Raw genomic sequence first — 25,680 nt, forward strand, 5'->3', positions numbered from 1 at the left:
GGCTCGATCTTACTCGACGGAAGCTCCGTGTGGGGTCTCATTCAAAAGTCGTCACACCAGACTAGCTATTGTCGTCGACCAGAAAACTTCACTTTGTCACTATTGGAGGTGGTGAGACAGGGAGTAGAAGTAGGGCAGTATAAGTTGCTACATGCTACTTGGTAAAAAAACTAGATCTCAAATTTGTTGTGTCTTTCCTAAAGGTGGTGGCTCCATGATTGGCTTTGGGGATAAAAAAAACCCATCATCGACTTTCAGTTGGAATATTCATCATCGGTGCACGAGCCATGAACTCTTCGTGAAGGCTTGCATGTGAGTTGTGTAATTTTTGTTTCTTTCAGTTACAGGTTTGTGGATATACTTGTCACATGGTTTCTTGTAGGGAGATGACCTCGTTTTCTTTTCTTTCTTTTGCCAATTTATTTGGCACCAATTTCTTTCATCGTTGAATAATAGATAATACTGCATGCATATGGAACTTGGTATCCACAATACTAGCGGGGGACAAGTTGTTCCCTTGTTGCTGGCATTGCCCTATGATGTTCAAACTTCTCTTCGAGTGGAAATAAAATTTTCTTCCTTGGTGGTTGGATCAACCGACAATATGGCGCTAGTGCATCGTATCCTTCTTGGACGCTTCTTTTCAAGAGAGCCTTTCCGATGATCTGATGTTGCCAACTAAAGGAGATGATTGCCGCAACATGAATTTTAAGCTCATGTTTTTTTTCATTTCTTTTCATAATTTGGTTATATTTTTTTTCCGGTGGCTCGAGATTAGCTTGTGGCATCATTTAGTATCATCTTGATGTTGATATTACTACCGTTTATCGAGAACCAAATTTACATGAAAAAAACGATGCCTTGAGGATCTTTTTCTGTGCCGGCTGGTAGTTTGTTGGGCCTAAATATGTATTAGGCCATTACGAAAATATATACTAACCGGCAATGGAACTTAAGTTCTGCTTAGAGATTATTGTAGAACAGGACGTAGAAAGTATTATCTACAAACAATGATTTCAGTTCATTGCGCAAACATTACACATGACAATTGCAAACCCACATGATAGGAATTTTGCTTGCAATAACTTTCTGTAATACGACACGACTTGCATAATTTATTATTGTAGAACAGGACGTAGATATTAATCTACAAACATGATTTCAGTTCACTGCACAAACATTACACATGATAATTACAAGGCCACATTGGTCCTTGAACAAATTAACTCCAAACTCGCAGCAATAGAAAAAGTTGACTACAACAAGCGTAAACGAACACTGGAGTACTTGACTGACGAAATCACACAACAACCGTTTCCACGCTCCCATGGCGCGGCTCGGGCGGCAGCGACTGCTCGGGCGCGGACGGGAAGACCAGGTTCTGATGCACCAGCGCCGCGACAGCAGCGCCGATCATGGGGCCGACCCAGTAGACGGCCTGGTTCTTGAAGTCTCCGCTGACGATCGCCGGCCCGAACGACCGCGCCGGGTTCATGGAGGCGCCCGTGAGCGAGCCCGCCGCCAGCACGCACGCGCCCAGCACGAGCCCGACCACCAGCGCGCCTAGCGCCGTCGTCGCGAGACCCTTCCTGCCGCGCGCGACGCGAGGGTCGCCGGCGACGTGCACCGTGTACACGAGCATGAACGTCATCACGCCCTCCAGCAGCGACGCGCCGAAGCCGGTCATCTCCACCGCGATCCTCGTCGTCGGCACGGCCTGCACACACACACACACACGTGCATTGTGATGTTAGCATTTGAAAGGGTTGATGAAGTGATAGGGTGGTCGTGTTCGTGCCTGGCCGGCGGAGAAGAAGTGGATGACGAGGCAGGCGAGCGTGGAGCCGAGCAGTTGGCACGCCCAGTAGAAGATGGCGCTAGGGACACCGATGTGGCCGCCGATGGCGAATGCGAACGTGACGGCTGGGTTGACGTGGCCACCGGAGACGTCGGCGGCGATGAAGATCGCCGCAAAGAGCCCGAACGATTGTGCCACGGCGGTGGCCACCAGAGACGCGGCGTTGGACGTGACGTCGGGCGTGAGCATCCCTGGCGTTCGGCATTGCCAAACAAGAGCGCGGTTAGTGGAATGTGAGCACGTAGAATCGAGAGAATGAACTCACATGCATGGCGGTGCGACGGAGTGAAAGTTGTTGGACGTACGGGCAGAGACGGTGGAGCCGACGGCGGTGAAGACGAAGAGGAAGGTGGAGATGAACTCGGCGAGGTAGGAGCGGAGGGACGGCGGCGAGAAGCAGTGCTTCATCTGCAGACGGAGGTTGGACGCCATTGCTTGCACACGATCGGTTCTCTCGGCGGATTCCCTCTCGGCGCAGTGGAGTGAACACGGGCTAGTTTGCACGGATGAAACGCAGAGGAGTAGTTCCAGGGTGCTTATGAGGAGGGGGAGGGACGCGACCGTGCAGCGAACCGGCGCCCCGCGCCAGGGTAGTTCCCAGCGGTTGCCGCGCCGCCCGTTGCAAGCGATCGTCGGCTCCAAGTTGACAACCGTCCGTCTGAGGCGCAAGCGCAAGTGTGGCGTAGCAAATTACGTGACAGGCCTCCACAAATTTTTTTTTGTCACAGAGAACATGTACAGGTGCAGGATTTTGGAAACGATGATGAACCGTAGATATTGTTAGGATTTATTTTATTGTTTAATTATTAGGGATAATTCTCTACTTGTAAAACCACTTGCGGTTGATCCTATAATAACAAGGGAAGCGCTGGCCGTCGGTCGACGGATCTGGGCCTGAAAATCGGTTGTAGTCCGCGCCGTCCGATCTTGATCTAACGATCAGCATAAGCCACGACGTAGTTTTGCGTTCTGGTCCTCATTTTTAAAGAAATCAACCCGCGGTCCTAGCTTCTTCAGTTAATACGGAAGTGGTGTATCTTTTAGGCCAGGTCTTTCCCGATATTTACAACAAATATGCCACCGTGCTGATTTATCCCTAGGATTGAGGGTATTACAACAAAAATAATCACCCTGTATACAAAAAAAAATACCATTACAACAAAAATGATTGAACACTTATAAAAGTAATGCTACAAATATAAGTGGTTAACAATAATTTTTTGCGCTAGGTTCCTTCACAACAAAAATGTCCATAAATATTTATAAAAACCACGGAGTATTACAACAAAATTAGTTTTTAACAATTTTTTGCTTTAGGTTCCTTCACAACAAAAAGTTCCATAAATATTTACAAAAATCATGGATTAGTACAACAAAATTATTTATATAAAAAATCAATGCTACAAATAAGTAATAATTGATTTACAACAAAAATCATCGAATATGTTAATAAAAATCATAGACAAAAACAACAAAAACCATGTGTTTGTAGCAACATTTTTTTGCTCCACGTCCATTTACAACAACAAAAAAATCTATTTTCACAAAAGTAACAAATGATTACCACAATAAAATCATGTGTTTCCAAGAAGAAACAAGAAGGTAGCAAGAAATAAGCAGGAGCGTTACAGGCCTGTATCTAGCTTCTATTTTTTTTTAGCAAAGCAGGCTTGAGGCAAGTAACGGGCTGGGGCAAGCGAGCAGACTAATGGGCCATCATGCAGCGCCAGCTAGTGAGCCACAAAATTTTTGGGCGAGCGAAGGACCTTCCGCGTGCGCGAGCGAGGGACCGATCTTCTGGCTTCGTTCGGTCGACCGAAACGCAAGCGTTTTCCTAATAACAATCATCATTGTTCCTTCACGCCCGCTACCTCACAAATAGACGTGACTCTTCGTGTCCCTTGACCCTGTATCTGAACTTAGATCATCCATGGAAGAAAACACTTGTTGGATTCATTCTACACTTGATTCATCATAAGTTATCAGCGCACGCTCTGCCAAAAGATAGCAAAAAAAAGCCGAGCTCCGCGATCACCGGAGCAAGAAGTAATCGAGAAGAAGACAAGATATCTTCTGGAAAATTCAATGGAGGAGGAAAAAAATTTAGCGGACAGTGGTGCCTCTAACACAATACTACGAGAAGTTAAATACTTCCAAATTCTAAAAAAAAAGAGTAACGGAAGTGTCATTACAACTGGTGGGTGCCACACCGCCATTGCTGGTTCTGGTCAGGCCACATTTACAATACTCTCAAATGGTACAAAGCTTATGATCCATGAGGCATTGTTGTATACGGATTCAACTTACATTGCTGAGTTTTAAGTATATCCGAAGTAATGAATACCACATCGAACTTACTCGCAACTCAAAAGAGGATTCCGAAAGGAGGACCCTTGAGAAACTCTCTGTTATATCTTTTGTATTGTATTAAATCTTGAAAAATTCAAGACATGCATGGCACGATCGACTTGGTCATCCTGGTGTGGGGGATGGTGAGGAGAATTATTGATCGCTCGACTGGACGCAACATAATGATTGCTAATTTTCTTAGATCCTCGGATTTTGTATGTACTGCATGTGCTACTGGAAAATTAATCACTAGACCTTCATACCTGAAGATAGAGAGTGAACCACTATTTCTTTTTGAATGAATTCTCGGAGATATATGTGGTCCAAATAAACCGTTATCGGGGCCATTCAGATTTTATGGTGCTCGTTTATGCATCTATAAGATGGTACAATGTGTGTCTCATATCGACAAGGAACCATGCTTTTGCAAAGATGATCACTCAAATCATAAAACGGAGAATTAACCATCTCGAGCACAGGATAAAATCCATCATAATGGATAATGTTGTTGAATTTAGTTCATGAGCATTCAATGATTACTTCCTAGATTCAAAAAAAAGTATACAAATGTCGACATATTTTCTCCTCAAAGATCGCAAACGACCTGGCATTGGACCGTGAACCTAAGACCGTGCCAGAGTGTATGAAACGCTCAGACTCGTCAAAATAAATGATTAAAATTGAGGATGAATTGTGCTCGCTTACCATGAGAGGGTTATTTACTACAGTAATACCTACTCCTCAGCATGTTTACCCCATTGGTGCTTGACATAGGTATGTCTAACAGGCATGCCGAATAAAGTACCCTGGTTCTATAAGAAAGCATGAAGCCCATGGACCCGAAACTTTGGAGGCCCAGGAGGTTAAGGATCTGCGGGTTAGGAAGGCAGAGTTGTAATAGGAAATTTGTAGCAATATAGGAAAGGCAAAACTCGGCTCGAGGAGTTTGTAACTTGTACGACACGAAAAGCCTCGGCTTCAGCTCCTATATAAAGGGGAAGCCGAGGGAGGAAGAAGAGATCGAAATCATTGTAACCCGAGCCACCATAATCTTGAGTTTAGCACCTTTGTTCGGCTGAACCTTCGAGATCTACTTGCCCTCTACTTCTTACGAAACCCTAAGTCTAGAATATTTAGGCATTGACGAGTTAATCCCTCGTCAATTGTGGCCGTCTGTGGGAAATGGAGGCTGCAAGGTCCTGATCTCGATGGCGTCTTCAACATCATTGTCAGCAGCAAGCAACGCGATGTCCGGAGGTAAACGAGTCCAACCTAATATCGCCGATTTTGTTCCTCACCCTCCCGCTCGTTTGCATGCATATGCCGATCTGGAGGAGTCGACGGAGATGACGTTCGGGAGCTTCCGCTTACTCGTCGGAAAAGAAGGATCGCATCATCTCGCGGCACCGTTTTTTTCGGGATCGTTGGCGGCCGAGACCGATTTCTCGGGATCGTCAACATCATCTGTCGAGTCAGGCGACGAAGAAGTTTCGCCGCCACGCTTCACCAAGCCCCCCGACGACAGGGCACTCGCCGATCTGCTCGGCGATATGACTTTTGGGTCGTTCGCAGAAACCGATCTGGACAGCGACTCGGAAAGCTTCACCAACTTTGGCTTCACCAACTTCGACTTCACCAACATCAACAACTCTACTGCTAGTAGGGAGGTCTTCGCCGATCTATACGACAGTGTCACTGACCCTGAGGTTGATGAAAATTCGACTGCAACATATCATCAGATCTGTATAATTACGGGAGCATGTCGTCAAGAGGATGAAGAGTCTGAGGCTTTCGACGATTTGGGCAACCCTTACATCGATCCCGCAGATCTCACGCGAGGAACGGGAAATAAATACATCGGAACTGAGCCGCGAGAAAAAGTACAGCTGCCGCAGGAAGCGTGGGATAGAGTTGCAAGAGCCATGAACGACACGGAGCCGATGACCACTACAGCTACGCCGCAAGCGCTGCAAGCATATTAGTATAAAATCGCTCGCTCCAGACGAGAGCTAGAAAATTTTTAGTGAAATCTCGATGAAAGAAAAGATGTAGCTGATGCATCAAGCGAGCGCAGGGCCAACCTGAGTCAACACTCGAGGACTTCAGGAGATAGTCACAGGGACACCTGCGCAAGAGCAAGATCTCGGTTGGCAGGTATACCCGAGCAAGAACGGGAGAACCTAATTCAAATCCTCGACATGTCCTTCATGTCAATAGACACGAGAGGACACATCATCCCGAAAACACCAGAAGCAGGATATATGGCGACACATGCATTCTTAATGGCATCCAGGCTACGTCAAGGAGATCCTAGGTCATCACTATACTAGATGGCTATGGCAGGAGTCGGCGTTATGGGTGCAGCGATAGCAGGAAGAGAAATCGCACCACAACCCGAAAGTGCTCCACGCCGGAACAGTCCAAGGCAAAATAGTCCACGACGCACTGTGGCAGCAACGCGAGATGCTCCAAGAGAGGGCGACGCGAGGAATACAATTTCTCAAGCTCGAGTCGACATAGCACGTGAGGAAAGGAGTCACAAAAACAGAACACGTGAACATCCGCATACACCAGAAGATAGTGATGAGAACTTGTACGTGCGGAATCCCTTGCTTTACCCAAAGGGTTCGCAAAACTCGAGTACCCGCTAGCTTCAAGTTACCCGACAACTACAAAAAGTTTGACAGGCTACAAGATCCAGATGATTGGTTAGTCGATTATCTGGAGACAATAAAGTTGATGGGTGGAACAAGAGCAACAGCTATACAAAGCATTCAGGTCTACCTTAGTGGAGCCGCAAGATCTTGGATGAAGAAGCTGCCGGAGGGATCCATAGATAGCTAGGAAACTTTCGAAGATTTGTTCGTGGGAAATTTCCGATCCACTTGCAAAAAACCAGCATCGATAGAACAACTAAGAACTTGCAAGCAAAAGCGGGATGAATCAATGAGAACATACATTCAGTGGTGGAGTATCATAAAAAACTTGGCTGAGCACGTGTCTGATGAAAGAGCAATCGGCGTGTTTGTTGCAGGGATCCGAAGGAGAGGCCTAGTTGAAGAGTTTGGGAGGTCCAACCCCAGGACAATAGCAAAACTCATGGAAATAGCGAATCGCTGGGCCGACGGAGAGGATATGATGTTCATAATACACGGCAAAGGTCACCCTGAAGAAGATCGCAACAGAAAAAACAACCAGAACAGGCGACGTTTCTGCAACTTTACGGAATATGACGGTCTCAGCCAAATAGCGGCTGACTTCCGAGGAAACAGTGGAGGAAATCATCGTGATGACTATCACAGGAGCAATGACCAATGAAGTGATCACATAGATGCACCGAGTTCTAGCAGGAAAAATAATCAGCCGAGGTTCCCAAGGCCATATAATGTGTCACCCAAAGATTTGCTGAATGGGCCATGCCAGATGCATTTCTACATCGACAATGATGGAAAGGAGATAGTCGGGTCACCTTCAGAAAGACTGCCAAACCTTCCAAGCTTTGCGAAGGGCGATAGAGAGCACAAACACGGAAGCAGCAAACATCAAATAGAGGATATGTGCAAGGACCAAGAAGCGAAGTACATATACCTCTGCCACCACCACCCGCAATTACTAGTGTAAACCAGCATCAATTGCAAATTGCGGGACCTTCGGGCGCCAACGATGACTTCACAAGCACAAGAGAAGCAGTATCAATGATACAGAAAGATAGACATTCGAATAGGTCGTAGAAGTTAATTTCTCAACAAGTGTATATGGCAGAAAAGGCGTCTCCACCAACTACTGAGTACCTCAATTGGTCGGGACAGCCAATAGGATTCACTATAGAAGATCACACACCTAAAGTTCCACAGCCAGGACATTCGGCGATGATACTACAGCGATTATCGAGGGATTTGATGTCTCCCGCATATTCATAGATGGAGGAAGCAGTCTAAATATCATATACGCGGATACGCTGCTGAAGATGAATATCTCATTGGCCAACTTGGCAACAACGAACACACGTTTTCACGGCATCGCACCCGAAAAACCAAATTATCCTTTGGGCAAGATCGCACTTGACGTGCAGTTTGGAACAAGACAGAATTTCAGAAAGGAGAAGCTGAACTTTGAAGTTATCGACTGGCCGTCGCAATATCACGCCCTCTTGGGATGACCCCATATGCTAGATTTATGGATGTGCCGCATTACACCTATCTGCTATGGAGGATCCTCGGACCCAAGGGCCCAATAACAGTCAAAGCAAGCTTTGCCCTGACGGATAAATGCGACAAGGACTTTCACGAGCTTTCCGAAACATTCGGAATGCAAGCTGAATATGAGGAATCCAAGCTTATCACCAACTACGATGTGTTACCTGACGGAGGTAGATCCTTGCAAGAGCAAGCTTTCGACACCTCCAAGGATTCAAAGGAAGTGCAGGTCCACCCGACAAATCCTAAAAAGACGACATCCATCGCATCCAACTTGGATAGCGCATAGGAAAGCGCGCTCGTCAAGTTCCTTCGTGAGCGCTGGGAAATCTTCGCATGGTGCCCAACTGACATGCTAGGAGTACCCAGGGAACTTGTCGAGCACCCTCTTAATCTAGATCCAAGAGCCAGATCAATTCGACAACCTTTGCGGTGTTTCTCCGAGCCGAACCGCAAAGCTATGTTATCTAAGATCCGTTGACTCAAATAAGTGGGTTTCATCAAAGAGCTACACATCGAGGCCACGTGGGTCGCTAACCCAGTGCTGGTCTCGAAGAAAAACACTGAAGTCCTTCGCATGTGCGTCGATTTTACGTGTCTCAATAAACATTATCCAAATGATCACTTTCCCCTCCCGAGAATCGATCAAATCATCGATTCCACGACAGGATGTGAACGTCTTTCCTTCCTGGACGCGTACTCTGGATACAATCAGATCCATCTAAAAGAAGAAGATGAAGTCAAAACAGCTTTCATAACTCCATATGGCGTATTCTGTTACAGGAAAATGCCTTTTCGGTTGAAAAACGAGGAGCTACGCATCAAAGGATGATGCAGAAGTGTCTCACCACGCAAATTGGAAAAAACATCCAAGTATACATTGACGATGTAGTCATCACAACAAAGCAATGGTCATCCCTCATTGATGATCTTTGGGAAAAATTTGACAACCTCGACAATTTCCGTCTCAAGCTGAACCCGACAAAATGTTTCTTTGGCGTTCCTGCGGGAGAACTCCTCGGATACTTGGTGTCTCTAGAGGAATCGAGGCTAATCCAGAAAAACTACAAGCCATCTTGACGATGCGCAAACCAACCAAGCTTAAGGAGATACAACAGTTAACTGGACGAGTCGCAGCTTTGAACAGATTCGTCGCAAGGTTGGGATAAAAAACGTTGCCATTTTACGCGCTTATCAAACAAGAAGAAAAGTTCGAGTGCAATAAGGTAGCAGACAAGGCGATCGAGCATTTGAAGCGTCCAATTTCGACACCTCCAGTATTGGTGGCGCCACGAGAAAAAGAACCTTTGATGTTATACATTGCGGCCACACCTCAGGTAGTCAGTACGGTCCTTGTGTTAGAACGAGAAGAAGAAGGAAAAATCCATGGAGTCTAGCGACCAGTATATTTCCTAAGCGAAGTCCTACCACCATCCAAGAAGAGCTACCCGAATTATCAAAAGTTGGCATATGGAGTCTTCATGTCAGCAAGAAAGCTAAGACACTATTTTTTGGCACACCCGATAATAGTAGTAAATGAGACACCTCTCTCGAACATCTTGAACAATCCAGAAGCTATAGGACGTGTCTTCCTTTGGGGAATCAAGCTTTCCCCTCGAGACATCACATACAAAAAAATAAAAACAATCAAGTCACAAATTTTGTCGGACTTTGTTGCAGAATGGATGGAACTCCAAAACACATGACCCCCAGATTTGTCGAGTACCTGGCATATGAACTTCGACGGGTCCAAGAGACTAGAAGGAGCTGAAGCAGGCGTAGTACTTGTGCCACCGCAAGGCGACAAGATGAAGTATATATTACAGATGACCTTCCCCAACGCATCAAACAATGAAGCAGAATATGAAGCTTTTATTCGCGGGATGAAGATGGCGAAAGCATGTGGCGCTACTCGCCTCAAAATCTTCGGCGAATCTCAGTTGGTTGCCCAACAGGTGATGAAGGAGTGTGACGCAGTCAATGACAACACGATGGCATACAAAGAGGTATACAATGAACTCGAGAAAACCTTCGACGGTTGTGAAGTAAATCATGTGAGCAGACTCAGCAATGATGAAGCCGACGTTCTGGCAAACATCATGTTCCCATACCACTTGGAGTTTTTTGGGAGGAGATTAGTGAGAGATCAACAAAGCTAAAGAAAACGACAGTGCCGAAGCAGCCAAAGAAGAAGGACAACCCCAAGAAAGACTCGGGGGCTCCAGCAGCCCCAAAATCTCATATTTCGGATGAAGAGGAAGAGCTAGAGGAGGTGATGATGATACAAATCCTTTGGATGCAAGTATACTTGGCATATATCACAAAGGAAGAAATACCCGAAGATTCATTAGAAGCACGAAGAGTTATTCGGTGGTCTAAAGCGTTTAAAGTGGTCAAGGGAGAATTATACAAGCAAAATATATCGGGTGTGCTACAGAGATGTGTTACACCTGAAGAAGGACGAGTCATATTAAAGAACATACACAAAGGAATATGTAAATATCACGCAAGCAGTCGAGCAATAGCAGCCAAAGCTTTTTGAGCTGGATTTTACTGGTTAACAGCCATAGATGATTTGAAGGAAATTGTGCGCACTTGCGAAGCTTGCCAAAGATTCGTGTCCAAACCTCACTCTCCAGCAGCAGAATTAATGCCAATATTTCTGTCATGACCTTTTGGACAATGGGGACTAGATATGGTGGGAAAATTACACAAGTCTTGGCCAGGAGGACACGTATATCTACTCGTAGAAGTCGACAGATTCACTAAGTGGATTGAGGCAATACCAGTACCCTCGGCAGATGCAACATCAGCAGTAAACTTCATCAAAAGGATAGTTTTTCGGTTCGGTATCCCTAACAGCATAGTCACGGACAATAGTAGCAACTTCACCTCCTGAGAATTTTAGGATTATTGCGAAGGCGTAGGCATCAAGCTGCAGTTTGCGTCTGTCACACATCCTCAAACCAACGACCAAGTCGAAAAAGCAAACGGTCTCATATGCAATGGCATCAAGAAACATCTGCTTACACCACTTGAAAAAGCGAGACATACTTGGGTCGACGAATTACCGTATGTGTTGTGGAGCTTACGAACAACACCTAATGCAGCGACGTAAGAAACTCTGTTCTTCTTAGTCCATGGTGCTGAATCAGTGCTCCTGATAGAAATAAAGCATAACTCTCCCTGAGTTGCAGAATACGATGAAGAGGCTTCGCAGAAGGCGCTGGAAGATTATGTCGACGCAATTGATGAAGCAAGAGATGTGGTATTATCAAGAGTAAGTGCATATCAGCAGAACCTTAAAAATTAGCACAGTCGACGTTTGCGGCCGAGATCCATTGAAGTCGGCGATCTGGTTCTTCGGCTCAAGCAAGACGGGCATGAGAAGTTGGAATCATCATGGTTGGGGACATACATCATTACCGGAGTTATTCTAGGAGGAGCGTACCGATTAAAGGACAAGAGGACAGGCAAGGATGAAGGGAACCCGTGGAATGTTGCACAACTGCGATGTTGTTACGCCTAGAAGGAAGTCAATATAGTAGCAACTATGTAAACATACATTGTAACTGAACAACTCGCAAGTTTTCAGACGCTCTTTTCCTTTCAGGACACCGAGTGGGGCTGAAAGGTTTTTAATGAGGCAGGCTTGCGACGCTGCAATATGGCATGGCTCGAATAAAAAAATAGTGATGACATATGTTCTTTTCGTTACAAGCAATGCTTGGGGGCTTGAACCCGCAAATTTATAACATAGTCGATTTCGACAATACACACGCTTTGGTCTCACAAAAACCTTGTGAAAAAAGAGTATCGTTATGTCACCCGAGATACTCGGGGAATAAACAGAAAATTACAATACAACCAGAGGAATCTGCTTTGACTCCGTAGGTGTCTCGCAACATTTTGCAACAAGACAAGACAATATAGCAAACGAAGAATTGTCCGCACAAGGACCCGACATTTAAAAACAAGATGTACGATAAGTACATATACAGAACATTCCGCCTTGGCCCAAACCTAAGCATCGAGAAATATAAAGAACTCCTATATCTACCTATCTATATTTTCTCTTGCAGCACGTATATTTTGTGTCGAATCATCGTATCGGTATTCTTTGAAGAAAGAGGTGTCCACCTTGAGGAGTTCATCAATCATCTTTTCGGCGATAGGTGACACGACCGCATTGTGCCAATAAATGTTCACTTTCCTCTTTGACATCTTGAGAAGAAAACTTTTGAAGACCTTGTCAAGATCCAATTTCCAGTGGAAAATCTTCAGCCAGATCAAAGCAAACTTGGCAGCAGCCACCATTTGAGCCTTCACGAAGTCTTGGATATTCACACATCCTTGAACTTGTCCATAATTTCATTAAGATTCTTGGGTTGAGGGTTGCGAGGAAACATGGCATTATATACCATGGCCGACGTACTGTTGCAGAAATCGAGAAACTCTCGAGTTTGGGTAGCACGATCCTGAAACTGGACAATACGGTGTCAGCGAGTCTCGTTCGCCAAAAAATCAATGTCATTAGCTCGGGCAAGACGAAGAAGGCTTTCAACCCGCAAATTTACCCTATGTTCCTAAGTAGCAGTATCCAGAAACGCACCTATGTGAGATAAAGGAAAAAAAGCAATATGTAAAGGGATAGACACATAATAACAATGAAAAAGAGTTGAGACATAAGTAACGTACCAGCCATATCCTGGCTTGCATCAGTCATGAGGTCGAGCATATAATTTTCACGTTGAGCAGATCGAGCGGCGCTGGCATTCGCAGTTTCTATCAGCTCAAGACATTCTTGCGCCCGAGGAAGAGCCATTTATTCCCAATCCGAGGATCGCAAATCGGCTACCTCCTTTTTGATCGAGCCAGGACACGACAGAATAGCCAAGGAAGCACTTTCAGGTACTTTCGTGGAGTGCGAGGCAGCAGGGGAGGTATCGGAGTATCCAGCCCCGGTATAGTTGTAAAAAATTATCTGGAAGACAAAAAATTATCGAAATCAATCATTCGGCAAGGCAACTTTTGCATTCATGGTCATAGCACATTACATAAAGGAAGTTTTTTACAATATACGGCTCATAAGGCGCTTACATAAATGGTCGGGAGCAGCAAAAGGCGAAAAAATTTACAAAAGAAAGGGAGTACAAGTTCGTATAATGGACCTCCGTTTCGGCAGTGCTGGCAGAAGCTGAAGACCTCTGATCAAGGACGGCGATGATTTTCTTCGCGAAAAGCTTGGCATCCTTCACCAGAACCTTCCACTTCTAGGTGTTCAGGCCCTGACAGCAGCAACTTTAGCCCAGTCGACCTTTTGGCCACTGGCTGCCACGAGAGCGAGAGTCCCTTCGACTCCAATCTTCAAGCTTGCTTGGCGATGCGCCAAGGTTGGATCATCCTTTACAAGAAAGGGCTGGACGATCTGGTCAAATCTCTCGGGTTGCATGGTCTTCGGCAAAAAGTGAGGGAAGATGCGTCCAAACGTAGTCCGCGCAGACGCCAAGCACTCGCACAGCTTGCAGTTCAACTCGAGGATAGTGAGAGTATCCAAGAGACAATCTTCGTCTAAGCTCTGGTCCCTGGTATAGTGCTCACAAATTTTCTCTGCTGGAGAAAGGAAGGATTTTATCAATATAGATACAACGTCAGCACGAAAAATGCAAGTAACAGGACAAAGGAAGAGATGGGGTTACTCGAAAATCAGGAGGATTGCGTCTCGAAACAAGCAATTATGTTGTTCTCGCGTTGGACGAGCTTGGCCTCTTTGTCGCTCAAGGCATATCAGCGGCTTGAAGTCTTTGACGAAGATCTTCGACATCAACAACTTCTTTTCAGCTTTTTTGCCAGCTTTCTCGCTAGCTTTAAGCTTTTTCTCTAGATCATTGGCGCGTTCTTCGACACAACGCAATGCCTCTGAAACAAAAAAAATGAATGAAGGAACAAAACAGGAAAGGAACATCAAAAGCATCGGGTGCAGTAAAACTTTACCTCTCAGAGATTCAGCCTCGTCACGGAACCCGATAAAACAGGAGCCTATGTCAACCATCTCCTTCACCAAGGGCTGCAAAAAAGTCGACATATAGAAATGTAGTACCAAGAATTCGAAAATTGGTCGAGTAAATAAAATAATGCGACAAACAAGAGAAGATATCTTACATCATCAAGGAGAGGAGTTAACAGACTCCCGATGGCAATCTCCTGCTTTCCAGTAGCACCCGTCCTAGCCTTCTTCTTTGCCGGTGCTCAGGGGTTGGGCACTGGAGTCGATGCTTATGGAGCAACGTGTGCTGGAGGCGAAGTTTCTGGCATGACATGACGATCCTCAGAAAGGACCAGCGTGTGGGATGCGCTTGTGTTGGCTGGTCCATGAGCTTCGGGCTCCTACTCCTCTTCGTCCTCCTTATCAATATAGCAGCAATTTCAATATGCGGAAACCAAAAAACAAGATAGTTGGAAGTAAAGAAGAAAAACCGTACGAGCTAAAATTGCCAGTAGCAGTGAAGGGGTCGAAGATTTCTTGTTCTTCGGGAGAAGATTTTTCGGCGGCTGGTTCAGAAGGCTTAGATGCGCCGGAATCTTTTTTGTCAGGGTTTCTCTACCTCTTGCGCTTATCCGAAGAAGTTGCAGGAGGAGGAGAGATCGAATGAGAAGATTCAGAAGCTTGTACTGACTCCGAGCCTTTGTCAGAGGAACCCGCACTCTTATCAGATTCCGCGGGTTCCCTCTCGCGAACATAAGTTTCTTGCGAGTCGTCATTAACGAAGGCTCACTCAGATACATCTCCACCTACAGGTAGTGGAGGAAGGGACAAAAGAGTTTGGTGGTCCTGCAGGAAGAAAGAGTGAGACAATACAGAAAACTCATCAGACCCGAATAAAAAACAGTTACAGTTAAAAAGGAGGAGTAAAACTCGAAGGAAAACACTTACAGCTGGAAGTGCATGGACACCACTGAATGGTTCCACGTGACAGGAAGAAGGGACTTCACTCATTTTGCTCAAGGAGGTGAAGCGGCGTACTAGTTTCTCCAAATCCTTCAAGGGAAGATCTTCGGAAACCCTGTAAGAGTTTTATGCGCCCGAATACAACCAAAGGGGATTCTTGCGAGCCTGAAGAGGTTGCACTCGAATCCGCAGAAAGTGTGCAATGATATGCACACCCGATAGTTCTTCCCCTTCCCCTTCAGTATTTTGGAGCTCTTAGATGCGAGCAATTAGCGATTCAGTGGCTGCTTTTTCTTCGGTTGTAGCCTTTGCCTCCAAGGATCCAATCCTCTGAATCTCTTACGAAGAATCAAAGGGAACACGGCCATATTCTTGAAGGAGATATGCCCTAGAGGCAATAATAAAGTGGTTATTATTATATATTTTATGTTTATGATAAATGTTTATATACCATGCTATAATTGTATTAACTGAAACATTAGTACATGTGTGATATGTAAACAACAAAGAGTCCCTAGTATGCCTCTTAACTAGCTTGTTGATTAATGGATGATTAGTTTCATAATCATGAACAATGGATGTTATTAATAACAAGGTTATATCATTGTATGAATGATGTAATGGACACACCCAATTAAGCGTAGCATAAGATCACGTCATTAAGTTATTTGCTATAAGCTTTCGATACATAGTTACCTAGTCCTTATGACCATGAGATCATGTAAATCACTTATACCGGAAAGGTACTTTGATTACACCAAACGCCACTGCGTAAATGGGTGGTTATAAAGGTGGGATTAAGTATCCGGAAAGTATGAGTTGAGGCATATGGATCAACAGCGGGATTTGTCCATCCCGATGACGGATAGATATACTCTGGGCCCTCTCGGTGGAATGTCGTCTAATGTCTTGCAAGCATATGAATAATTTCATAAGAGACCACACACCACGGTACGAGTAAAGAGTACTTGTCAGGAGACGAGGTTGAACAAGGTATAGAGTGATACCGATGATCAAACCTCGGACAAGTAAAATATCGCGTGACAAAGGGAATTGGTATCGTATGTGAATGGTTCATTCGATCACTAAAGTCATCGTTGAATACGTGGGAGCCATTATGGATCTCCAGATCCCGCTATTGGTTATTGGTCGGAGTGAGTACTCAACCATGTCCGCATAGTTCGCGAACCGTAGGGTGACACACTTAAAGTTGGATGTTGAAATGGTAGAACTTGAATATGGAATGGAGTTAGAATATTTGTTCGGAGTCCCGGATGAGATCCCGGACATCACGAGGAGTCCCGGAATGGTCCGGAGAATAAGATTCATATATAGGAAGTCATTTTATGTGATTTAAAATGATCCGGAAGGTTCTATGGAAGGTTCTAGAAGGTTCTAGAAAAGTCCGGAAGAAACCACTATGGAAGGCGGAGTCCGGGAGGGACTCCACCTCCATGGCCGGCCAACCCTAGAGGGGGAGGAGTCCCAAATGGACTCACCCTATGGGGGCCGGCCACCCCCCCACATGGAAGAGGGGAATCCCACCCCAAGTGGGATTCCCACCTTGGGTAGGTTTCCCTATCACATGGAAGGGTTTGGGTTCGGGTCTTATTCGGAGACTTGTAGTCCAACACTTGGGGCTTTCACCTATATAATGAGGGGCCAAGGGGAGGGGGCCGGTCACCCCAAACACCACCAAGGTGGCCGCACCCCTTGAGGCCGGCGCCCCCCTCTCCCAAACCCTAGCGGCTCTCTCTCCTCCACCACATCCCGCACGCTTAGCGAAGCTCCGCCGGATTTCTCCACCACCACCGACACCACGCCGTCGTGCTGTCGGATTCAAGAGGAGCTACTACTTCCGCTGCCCGCTGGAACGGGAGGTGGACGTCGTCTTCATCAACAACCGAACGTGTGACCGAGTACGGAGGTGCTGCCCGTTCGTGGCGCCGTGATCAAGATCTTCTACGCGCTTTTGCAAGCGGCAAGTGAACGTCTACCGCAGCAACAAGAGCCTCATCTTGTAGGCTTTGAAATCTCTTCAAGGGTGAGACTCGATAATATCCTCGTTGCTACCGTCTTCTAGATTGCATCTTGGCTTGGATTGCGTGTTCGCGGTAGGAAATTTTTTGTTTTCTATGCAACGTTATCCTACAGTGGTATCAGAGCCGTGTCTATGCATAGATGGTTGCACGAGTAGAACACAATGGTTTTGTGGACGTTGATGCTCTTGTTATCTTTAGTTTGAGTACTTTGCATCTTTGCGGCATAGTGGGATGAAGCGGCTCGGACTAACTTTACATGACCGCGTTCATGAGACTTGTTCCTCATTCGACATGCAACTTGTATTGCATAAGAGGCTTTGCGGGTGTCTGTCTCTCCTACTATAGTGAAGATTAAATTTACTCTTCTATTGACAACATTAGTATCAACGTTGTGGTTGATGTTCGTAGGTAGATTAGATCTCTATCGAAAACCCTAAACCACGTAAAATATGCAAACCAAATTAGAGACGTCTAACTTGTTTTTGTAGGGTTTGGTGATGTGATATGGCCATAATGTGATGATGAATATGTATGAGATGATCATTATTGTATTGTGGCAACCGGCAGGAGCCTTATGGTTGTCTTTAAATTTCATGTTGAGTAGTATTTCAAAGTAGTTGTAATAGTTGCTACATGGAGGACAATCATGAAAACGGCGCCATTGACCTTGACGCTACGCCGACGATGATGGAGATCATGCCCGAAGATGATGGAGATCATGTCCGTGCTTTGGAGATGAAGATCAAAGGCGCAAAGACAAAAGGGCCATATCATATCACATATGAACTACATGTGATGTTAATCCTTTTATGCATCTTATTTTGCTTAGATCGCGACGGTAGCATTATAAGATGATCCCTCACTAAAATCTCAAGATAATAAAGTGTTCATCCTTAGTAGCACCGTTGCCAAGACTTGTCGTTTCGAAGCATCTCGTGATGATCGGGTGTGATAGAATCAACAAGTGCATACAACGGGTGCAAGACAGTTTTGCACATGCGGATACTAAGGTGGCCTTGACGAGCCTAGCATGTACAGACATGGTCTCGGAACACGTGATACCGAAAGGTAGAGCATGAATCATATGGTTGATATGATGAACACTTTGAGTGTTCGCCATTGAAATCACACCTTGTCTCGTGATGATCGGACTTAGGTGCGGTGGATTTGGTTCGTGTGATCACTAAGACAATGCGAGGGATATTGTTTTGAGTGGGAGTTCACCTAGATTTTTAATTATGTCGAATTAAAATTTGAACTCAATTTGTCATAAACTTAGTCTAAACTTTTGCAAATATATGTTGTAGAGATGGCGTCCCCAATCAATTTTAACCAGTTCCTAGAGAAAGAAAAACTTAAGAGCAACGGTAGCAACTTCACCGACTGGTTCCGTCATGTGAGGATTTTCCTCTCTGGCGGAAATCTGCAATATGTGCTTGATGCACCGCTAGGTGACCCTCCTGCAGAAACTGAAACCGATGAAGTAGAAGCTGTTTACGAGACTCGGAAAACTCGGTACTCTCAAGTTCAGTGTGCCATCCTGTGCAGTCTAGAATCCGATCTTCAAAAACGTTTTGAGCACCACGATCCTCATGAGTTGATGAAAGAGTTGAAAGCTATTTTTGAGACTCATGCGGCCGTGGAATGCTATGAAGCATCGAAACATTTCTTCAGCTGTATGATGGAAGAAGGCAGCTCCATTAGTGAGCACATGCTCGCCATGACCGGGCATGCGAAGAAACTCAGTGACTTGGGAATAGTGATTCCTAACAGACTGGGGATATCGTGTCCTTCAATCACTGCCACCAAGTTACAAGAACTTTGTGATGAACTACAATATGCAGAACATGAACAAGGAGTTACCTGAACTCTTTGGCATGCTAAAAGCTGCTGAGATTGAGATCAAGAAAGAGCACCAAGTGTTGATGGTCAACAAGACCACCAGTTTCAAGAAACAGGGCAAGTCTAAAGGGAAATTCAAGAAGAGTGGCAAGAAAGCTGCCACGCCTCCTGTGAAACCTAAGAACGGCCCTAAGCCTGATGCTGAGTGCTATTACTGCAAGGAGAAGGGACACTGGAAGCGTAATTGCTCCAAGTATCTGGCTGGTCTGAAGAGCGGCCTTGTCAAGAAGAAGAAAGAAGGTATATCTGATATACATGTTATAGATGTTTATCTCACTGGTTCTCGTTCTAGTACCTGGGTATTTGATACTGGTTCGGTTGCTCATATTTGTAACTCAAAACAGGAACTAAAGAATAAACGAAGACTACTGAAAGATGAAGTGACGATGCGCGTTGGAAACGGATCCAAAGTCGATGTGATCGCTGTCGGCACACTTCCTCTACATCTACCTTCGGGATTAGTTTTAAGCCAAAATAATTGTTATTTTGTACCCGCGTTGAGCATGAACATTATATCTGGATCTTGTTTAATGCAAGACGGTTATTCATTCAAGTCTAAGAATAATGGTTGTTCTATTTTTATGAATAATATCTTTCATGGTCGAGCACCAGAAAAGAATGGCTTATTTCTGTTAGATCTCGATAGTACTGATACGCATATACATAACATTGATGCTAAGCGAATTAAATTGAATGATAATTCTACTTATATGTGGCACTGTCGTCTTGGTCATATTGGAGTGAAACGCATGAAGAAACTCCATACTGATGGATTACTTGAATCACTTGACTTTGAGTCACTTGATAGATGCGAAGCATGTCTAATGGGAAAAATGACCAAGACTCCATTTTCTGGTATGATGGAGCGAGCTACTGACTTATTGGAAATCATACATACCGATGTGTGCGGACCAATGAGCGTAGCATCGCGCGGTGGTTATCGTTATGTTCTAACCTTCACAGATGATCTGAGTAGATATGGGTATATCTATTTCATGAAACATAAATCCGAAACTTTCGAGAAGTTTAAGGAATTTCAAAGTGAAGTAGAAAATCAACGTAACAAGAAGATTAAATTTCTACGATCTGATCGTGGAGGTGAATATCTGAGTTATGAGTTTGGCATGCATTTAAAGAAATGCGGAATACTTTCACAATTGACACCGCCGGGAACACCACAACGAAACGGTGTGTCTGAACGTCGTAATCGAACTCTCTTAGATATGGTTCGTTCTATGATGTCTCTTACTGATTTGCCGTTATCATTTTGGAGTTATGCATTAGAGACAGCCGCATTCACTTTAAATAGAGCACCATCAAAATCCGTAGAAACGACACCGTATGAATTATGGTTTAATAAGAAACCTAAGCTGTCATTCCTGAAAGTTTGGGGTTGCGAAGCCTATGTAAAGAAGTTACAACCGGACAAGCTAGAACCCAAAGCGGAGAAATGCGTCTTCATAGGATACCCTAAGGAAACTATAGGGTACACTTTCTATCACAAATCCGAAGGCAAAATCTTTGTTGCTAAGAACGGAACCTTTCTTGAGAAAGAATTTCTCACTAAAGAAGTGACTGGAAGAAAAGTAGAACTTCGATGAGATTGATGAATCTATACTCGTTGATCGAGTAGCGCGAAGGAAGTTGTACTGTACCGCCTACACCGGCAACGAGAGGAAGCTAATGATAATGATCATGAAACTTGAACGAGGAAACTACCGAACCTCGCGGATCGACAAGGGAACGTGCCACTCGATTGGTATGATCCTTGTCTAAATGTCATGATTGTAGATAACAATGATGAGGATCTGCGACGTATGAAGAAAGCGATGATGAGCCCAGATTCCAACAAATGGCAAGAAGCCATGAAATCCGAAATGGGATCCATGTATGATAACAAAGTATGGACTTTGGTAGACTTACACGATAGCCGGAAGGCTATCGAAAATAAATGGATCTTCAAGAGAAAAACAGATCTTGATGGTAATATTATTGTCTATAAAGCTCGACTTGTTGCAAAGGGTTTCCGACAAATTCAAGGAGTTGACTACGATGAGACTTTCTCACTGTAGCGAAGCTAAAATCTGTGAGGATTTTGTTAGCAATAGCTGCATTTTTCGATTATGAGATTTGGCAGATGGATGTCAAAACGGCGTTCCTTAATGGAGATATTGAGGAAGAGTTGTATATGGTACAACCCAAAGGTTTTGTCGATCCTAAAAATGCGACAAAGTATGCAAACTTCAGCGTTCAATCTATGGACTGAAGCAAGCATCAAGAAGTTGGAACCGATGCTTTGATAAGGTGATCAAAGACTTCGGGTTTATACAGTGTCATGGAGAGGCCTGTATTTACAAGAAAGTGAGTGGGAGCTCTCGTAGCATTCACGATATTATATGTAGATGACATATTATTGATCGGGAATGATATAGAACTATTAAGCAGTGTAAAAGGTTATTTGAATAATAGTTTTTCAATGAAAGACCTTGGTGAAGCATCGTATATATTAGGCATCAAGATTTATAGAGATAGATCAAGACGCCTAATAGGGCTATCACAGTACATACTGGACAAGAATCTAAAGAAGTTTAGAATGGACGAAAGCAAGAAAGGGTTCTTACCTATGTTACCAGGCAAGGTCTTGAGTAAGACTCAAGGACCGGCTACGGCAGAAGAAAGAGAAAGGATGAGTAATATCCCCTATGCCTCGGCAGTAGGATCTATCATGTATGCCATGCTATGTACTAGACCGGATATAGCACATGCTGTTAGTTTGACTAGCAGATATCAAAGTGATCTAGGAATGGAACACTGGACAGCGGTCAAGAATATCCTGAAGTACTTGAAAAGAACTAAGGATATGTTTCTTTGTTATGGAGGTGACCAAGAGCTCGTTGTAAGTGGTTACACCGATGCAAGTTGGAACACTGATCCTGATGACTCTAAGTCACGGTCACAGGTACGTGTTTATATTGAATGGTGCTGCAGTAAGCTGGGCAAACTCGAAGCGGTGCACGGTGGCGAAGTCTTCAACGAGAATCAGAGTACATAACGGCTTGGAGGCTTCATCAGAAGCGGTATGGATGAAGAGGTTCATTGTAGAGCTCGGTGTGGTTCCTAGTGCATTGGACCCATTAATCATCTACTGTGATAACATGGGTGCCATCGCCAATGCACAAGAACCAAGGTCACACAAGAGGCCGAAGCATATCAAGCTGCGTTACCACTCGATTCGCGAGTACATCGAAGATGGAGAAGTAAAGATTTGCAAAGTACACACTGATCTGAATGTAGCAGATCCGTTGACTAAAGCTCTCCCTAGGGAAAAGCATGACCAACACCAGAATGCCATGGGTGTTAGGTATATTACAATGTAATCTAGATTATTGACTCTAGTGCAAGTGGGAGACTGAAGGAGATATGCCCTAGAGGCAATAATAAAGTGGTTATTATTATATATCTTTATGTTTATGATAAATGTTTATATACCATGCTATAATTGTATTAACCGAAACATTAGTACATGTGTGATATGTAAACAACAAAGAGTCCCTAGTATGCCTCTTAACTAGCTTGTTGATTAATGGATGATTAGTTTCATAATCATGAACATTGGATGTTATTAATAACAAGGTTATATCATTGTATGAATGATGTAATGGACACACCCAATTAAGCGTAGCATAAGATCACGTCATTAAGTTATTTGCTATAAGCTTTCGATACATAGTTACCTAGTCCTTATGACCATGAGATCATGTAAATCACTTATACCGGAAAGGTACTTTGATTACACCAAACGCCACTGCGTAAATGGGTGGTTATAAAGGTGGGATTAAGTATCCGGAAAGTATGAGTTGAGGCATATGGATCAAAATTGGGATTTGTCCATCCCGATGATGGATAGATATACTCTGGGCCCTCTCGGTGGAATGTCGTCTAATGTCTTGCAAGCATATGAATAAGTTCATAAGAGACCACATACCACGGTACGAGTAAAGAGTACTTGTCAGGAGACGAGGTTGAACAAGGTATAGAGTGATACCGATGATCAAACCTCGGACAAGTAAAATATCGCGTGACAAAGGGAATTGGTATCGTATGTGAATGGTTCATTCGATCACTAAAGTCATCGTTGAATATGTGGGAGACATTATGGATCTCCAGATCCCGCTATTGGTTATTGGTCGGAGTGAGTACTCAACCATGTCCGCATAGTTCGCGAACCGTAGGGTGACACACTTAAAGTTGGATGTTGAAATGGTAGAACTTGAATATGGAATGGAGTTCGAATATTTGTTCGGAGTCCCGGATGAGATCCCGGACATCACGAGGAGTCCCGGAATGGTCCGGAGAATAAGATTCATATATAGGAAGTCATTTTATGTGATTTAAAATGATCCGGAAGGTTCTATGGAAGGTTCCAGAAGGTTCTAGAAAAGTCCGGAAGAAACCACTATGGAAGGCGGAGTCCGGGAGGGACTCCACCTCCATGGCCGGCCAACCCTAGATGGGGAGGAGTCCCAAGTGGACTCACCCTATGGGGGCCGGCCACCCCCCCCCCCCCCCCCCACATGGAAGGGGGGAATCCCACCCCAAGTGGGATTCCCACCTTGGGTAGGTTTCCCTATCACATGGAAGGTTTTGGGTTCGGGTCTTATTCGGAGACTTGTAGTCCAACACTTGGGGCTTTCACCTATATAATGAGGGGCCAAGGGGAGGGGGCCGGTCACCCCAAACACCACCAAGGTGGCCGCACCCCTTGAGGCCGGCGCCCCCCTCTCCCAAACCCTAGCGGCTCTCTCTCCTCCACCACATCCCGCACGCTTAGCGAAGCTCCGCCGGATTTCTCCACCACCACCGACACCACGCCGTCGTGCTGTCGGATTCAAGAGGAGCTACTACTTCCGCTGCCCGCTGGAACGGGAGGTGGACGTCGTCTTCATCAACAACCGAACGTGTGACCGAGTACGGAGGTGCTGCCTGTTCGTGGCGCCGTGATCAAGATCTTCTACGCGCTTTTGCAAGCGGCAAGTGAACGTCTACCGCAGCAACAAGAGCCTCATCTTGTAGGCTTTGAAATCTCTTCAAGGGTGAGACTCGATAATATCCTCGTTGCTACCGCCTTCTAGATTGCATCTTGGCTTGGATTGCGTGTTCGCGGTAGGAAATTTTTTGTTTTCTATGCAACGTTATCCTACAATTCTTGCGTATCCGAAGATTCATCATTAACATAGGGCCACTTCTTGCGCTAGCCTTGGACGGAGTCAGCAAACTTCAAGTCAAAATATCCGACTTCTGGCCGAACGCAAATACAAACACCACCTACATTGTAGATGATGTTCTTTGAGTTGTTGCGGCGGAGGTAAAAAATGCGCTTCCATAGGCCCAGGAAGCACTCGCATAGGGTGACAAAGATGGAGATATGGAGGAGAGAGTTAGGGGTCAGCTGGTGAAGCTGAATCCCATAGATGAAGAGGAGAGCGCAGAGAAACTCATGCACAGAAACAAAAATCCCGCGAATGAGGAAGTCAACAAAGGTTACCTGGAAACCTGAAGGAGGACGAGGGACGCCTGGCATCTGCATCGCCTCCTTGTTGAACAGGCCCAATTTCTTGAGCATCCGTTTGTCCTGCGATGAGATCTTGGATCTCTCCCATCCAGAGATCCTTTCCTTCTCCACACGCTCGCTGATGCCGGGAGCGATGTGCATGGTGAGCTTGGTTCGCGGAGGCATGGTGACGAAGTGGTGAAGCAGAGAGAGGAAGAGGAAGATGAGCACAGGAGGTGCTCGAGGTGGAAGAAGGGCAGAGGCAGGAGCGAATGAATGTGCGGCGCAGCGAAGGGGAAAAATGAGGCATAGGGTAAGAACTTATAGATGGAAGATGATGAAGCTTAACCGTTTGATGGAAATGGGAGGATCCTGGACCTTACGCGTGCTTGTGCGGTAAATAGTTTTTAAACTTTATTTTTGACTGGAGGAAGTTACTGCATGTGTGTCGGGAATATAGGAGGACGTGCAAGGCCCACTTGCGCGACGTGGAGGACGAGCAGAAGTTTTGGATCCACTAAACAGTGGTCTACCAACAGTCGTGTCTTCCCAAGGTGGCCACACATGGCCTTCGTCAGCAACGACGTCATGGTGTTGAAAAAACTTCGAGAGCTGGAGCAATACATAGTTGGAAGAAAACTTCGGGAGCTTATGTCCAGATGCAAGCACCTGTTCATATGCTCGGGGGCTACTCTTATCAGAAGTATTGCATATACTTCTGATAAGATGGCGAGGTGATGATAAAAATACAGAGTTGGTTAAATAACAGAAGTTGAGTCTACAACCAAGTGCAAACACTCTACTGTAGCCTTGGGGGCTACTCCCATCGGGAG

At 45.1% G+C, this 25,680-nt stretch overlaps 1 protein-coding gene across 1 annotated transcript; it reads right to left on the reverse strand.

Moving 5' to 3' along the window:
• Window positions 1-1,142: 1,142 nt before the first annotated feature.
• LOC127330614 (probable aquaporin TIP5-1) lies at window positions 1,143-2,379 on the reverse strand. Its single transcript, XM_051356766.2, has 3 exons — window positions 2,164-2,379; window positions 1,799-2,049; window positions 1,143-1,717 (listed from the first exon to the last, which is right to left on the reverse strand). The coding sequence occupies exons 1-3, from the start codon at window positions 2,288-2,290 to the stop codon at window positions 1,301-1,303; spliced, it is 795 nt and encodes a 264-aa protein (XP_051212726.1). The 5' UTR covers window positions 2,291-2,379; the 3' UTR covers window positions 1,143-1,300.
• Between the last annotated feature and the right edge of the window lie 23,301 nt (window positions 2,380-25,680).

Source organism: Lolium perenne, chromosome 2 (assembly GCF_019359855.2).
Source record: "Lolium perenne isolate Kyuss_39 chromosome 2, Kyuss_2.0, whole genome shotgun sequence".
NCBI classification, from domain to species: domain Eukaryota; kingdom Viridiplantae; phylum Streptophyta; class Magnoliopsida; order Poales; family Poaceae; genus Lolium; species Lolium perenne.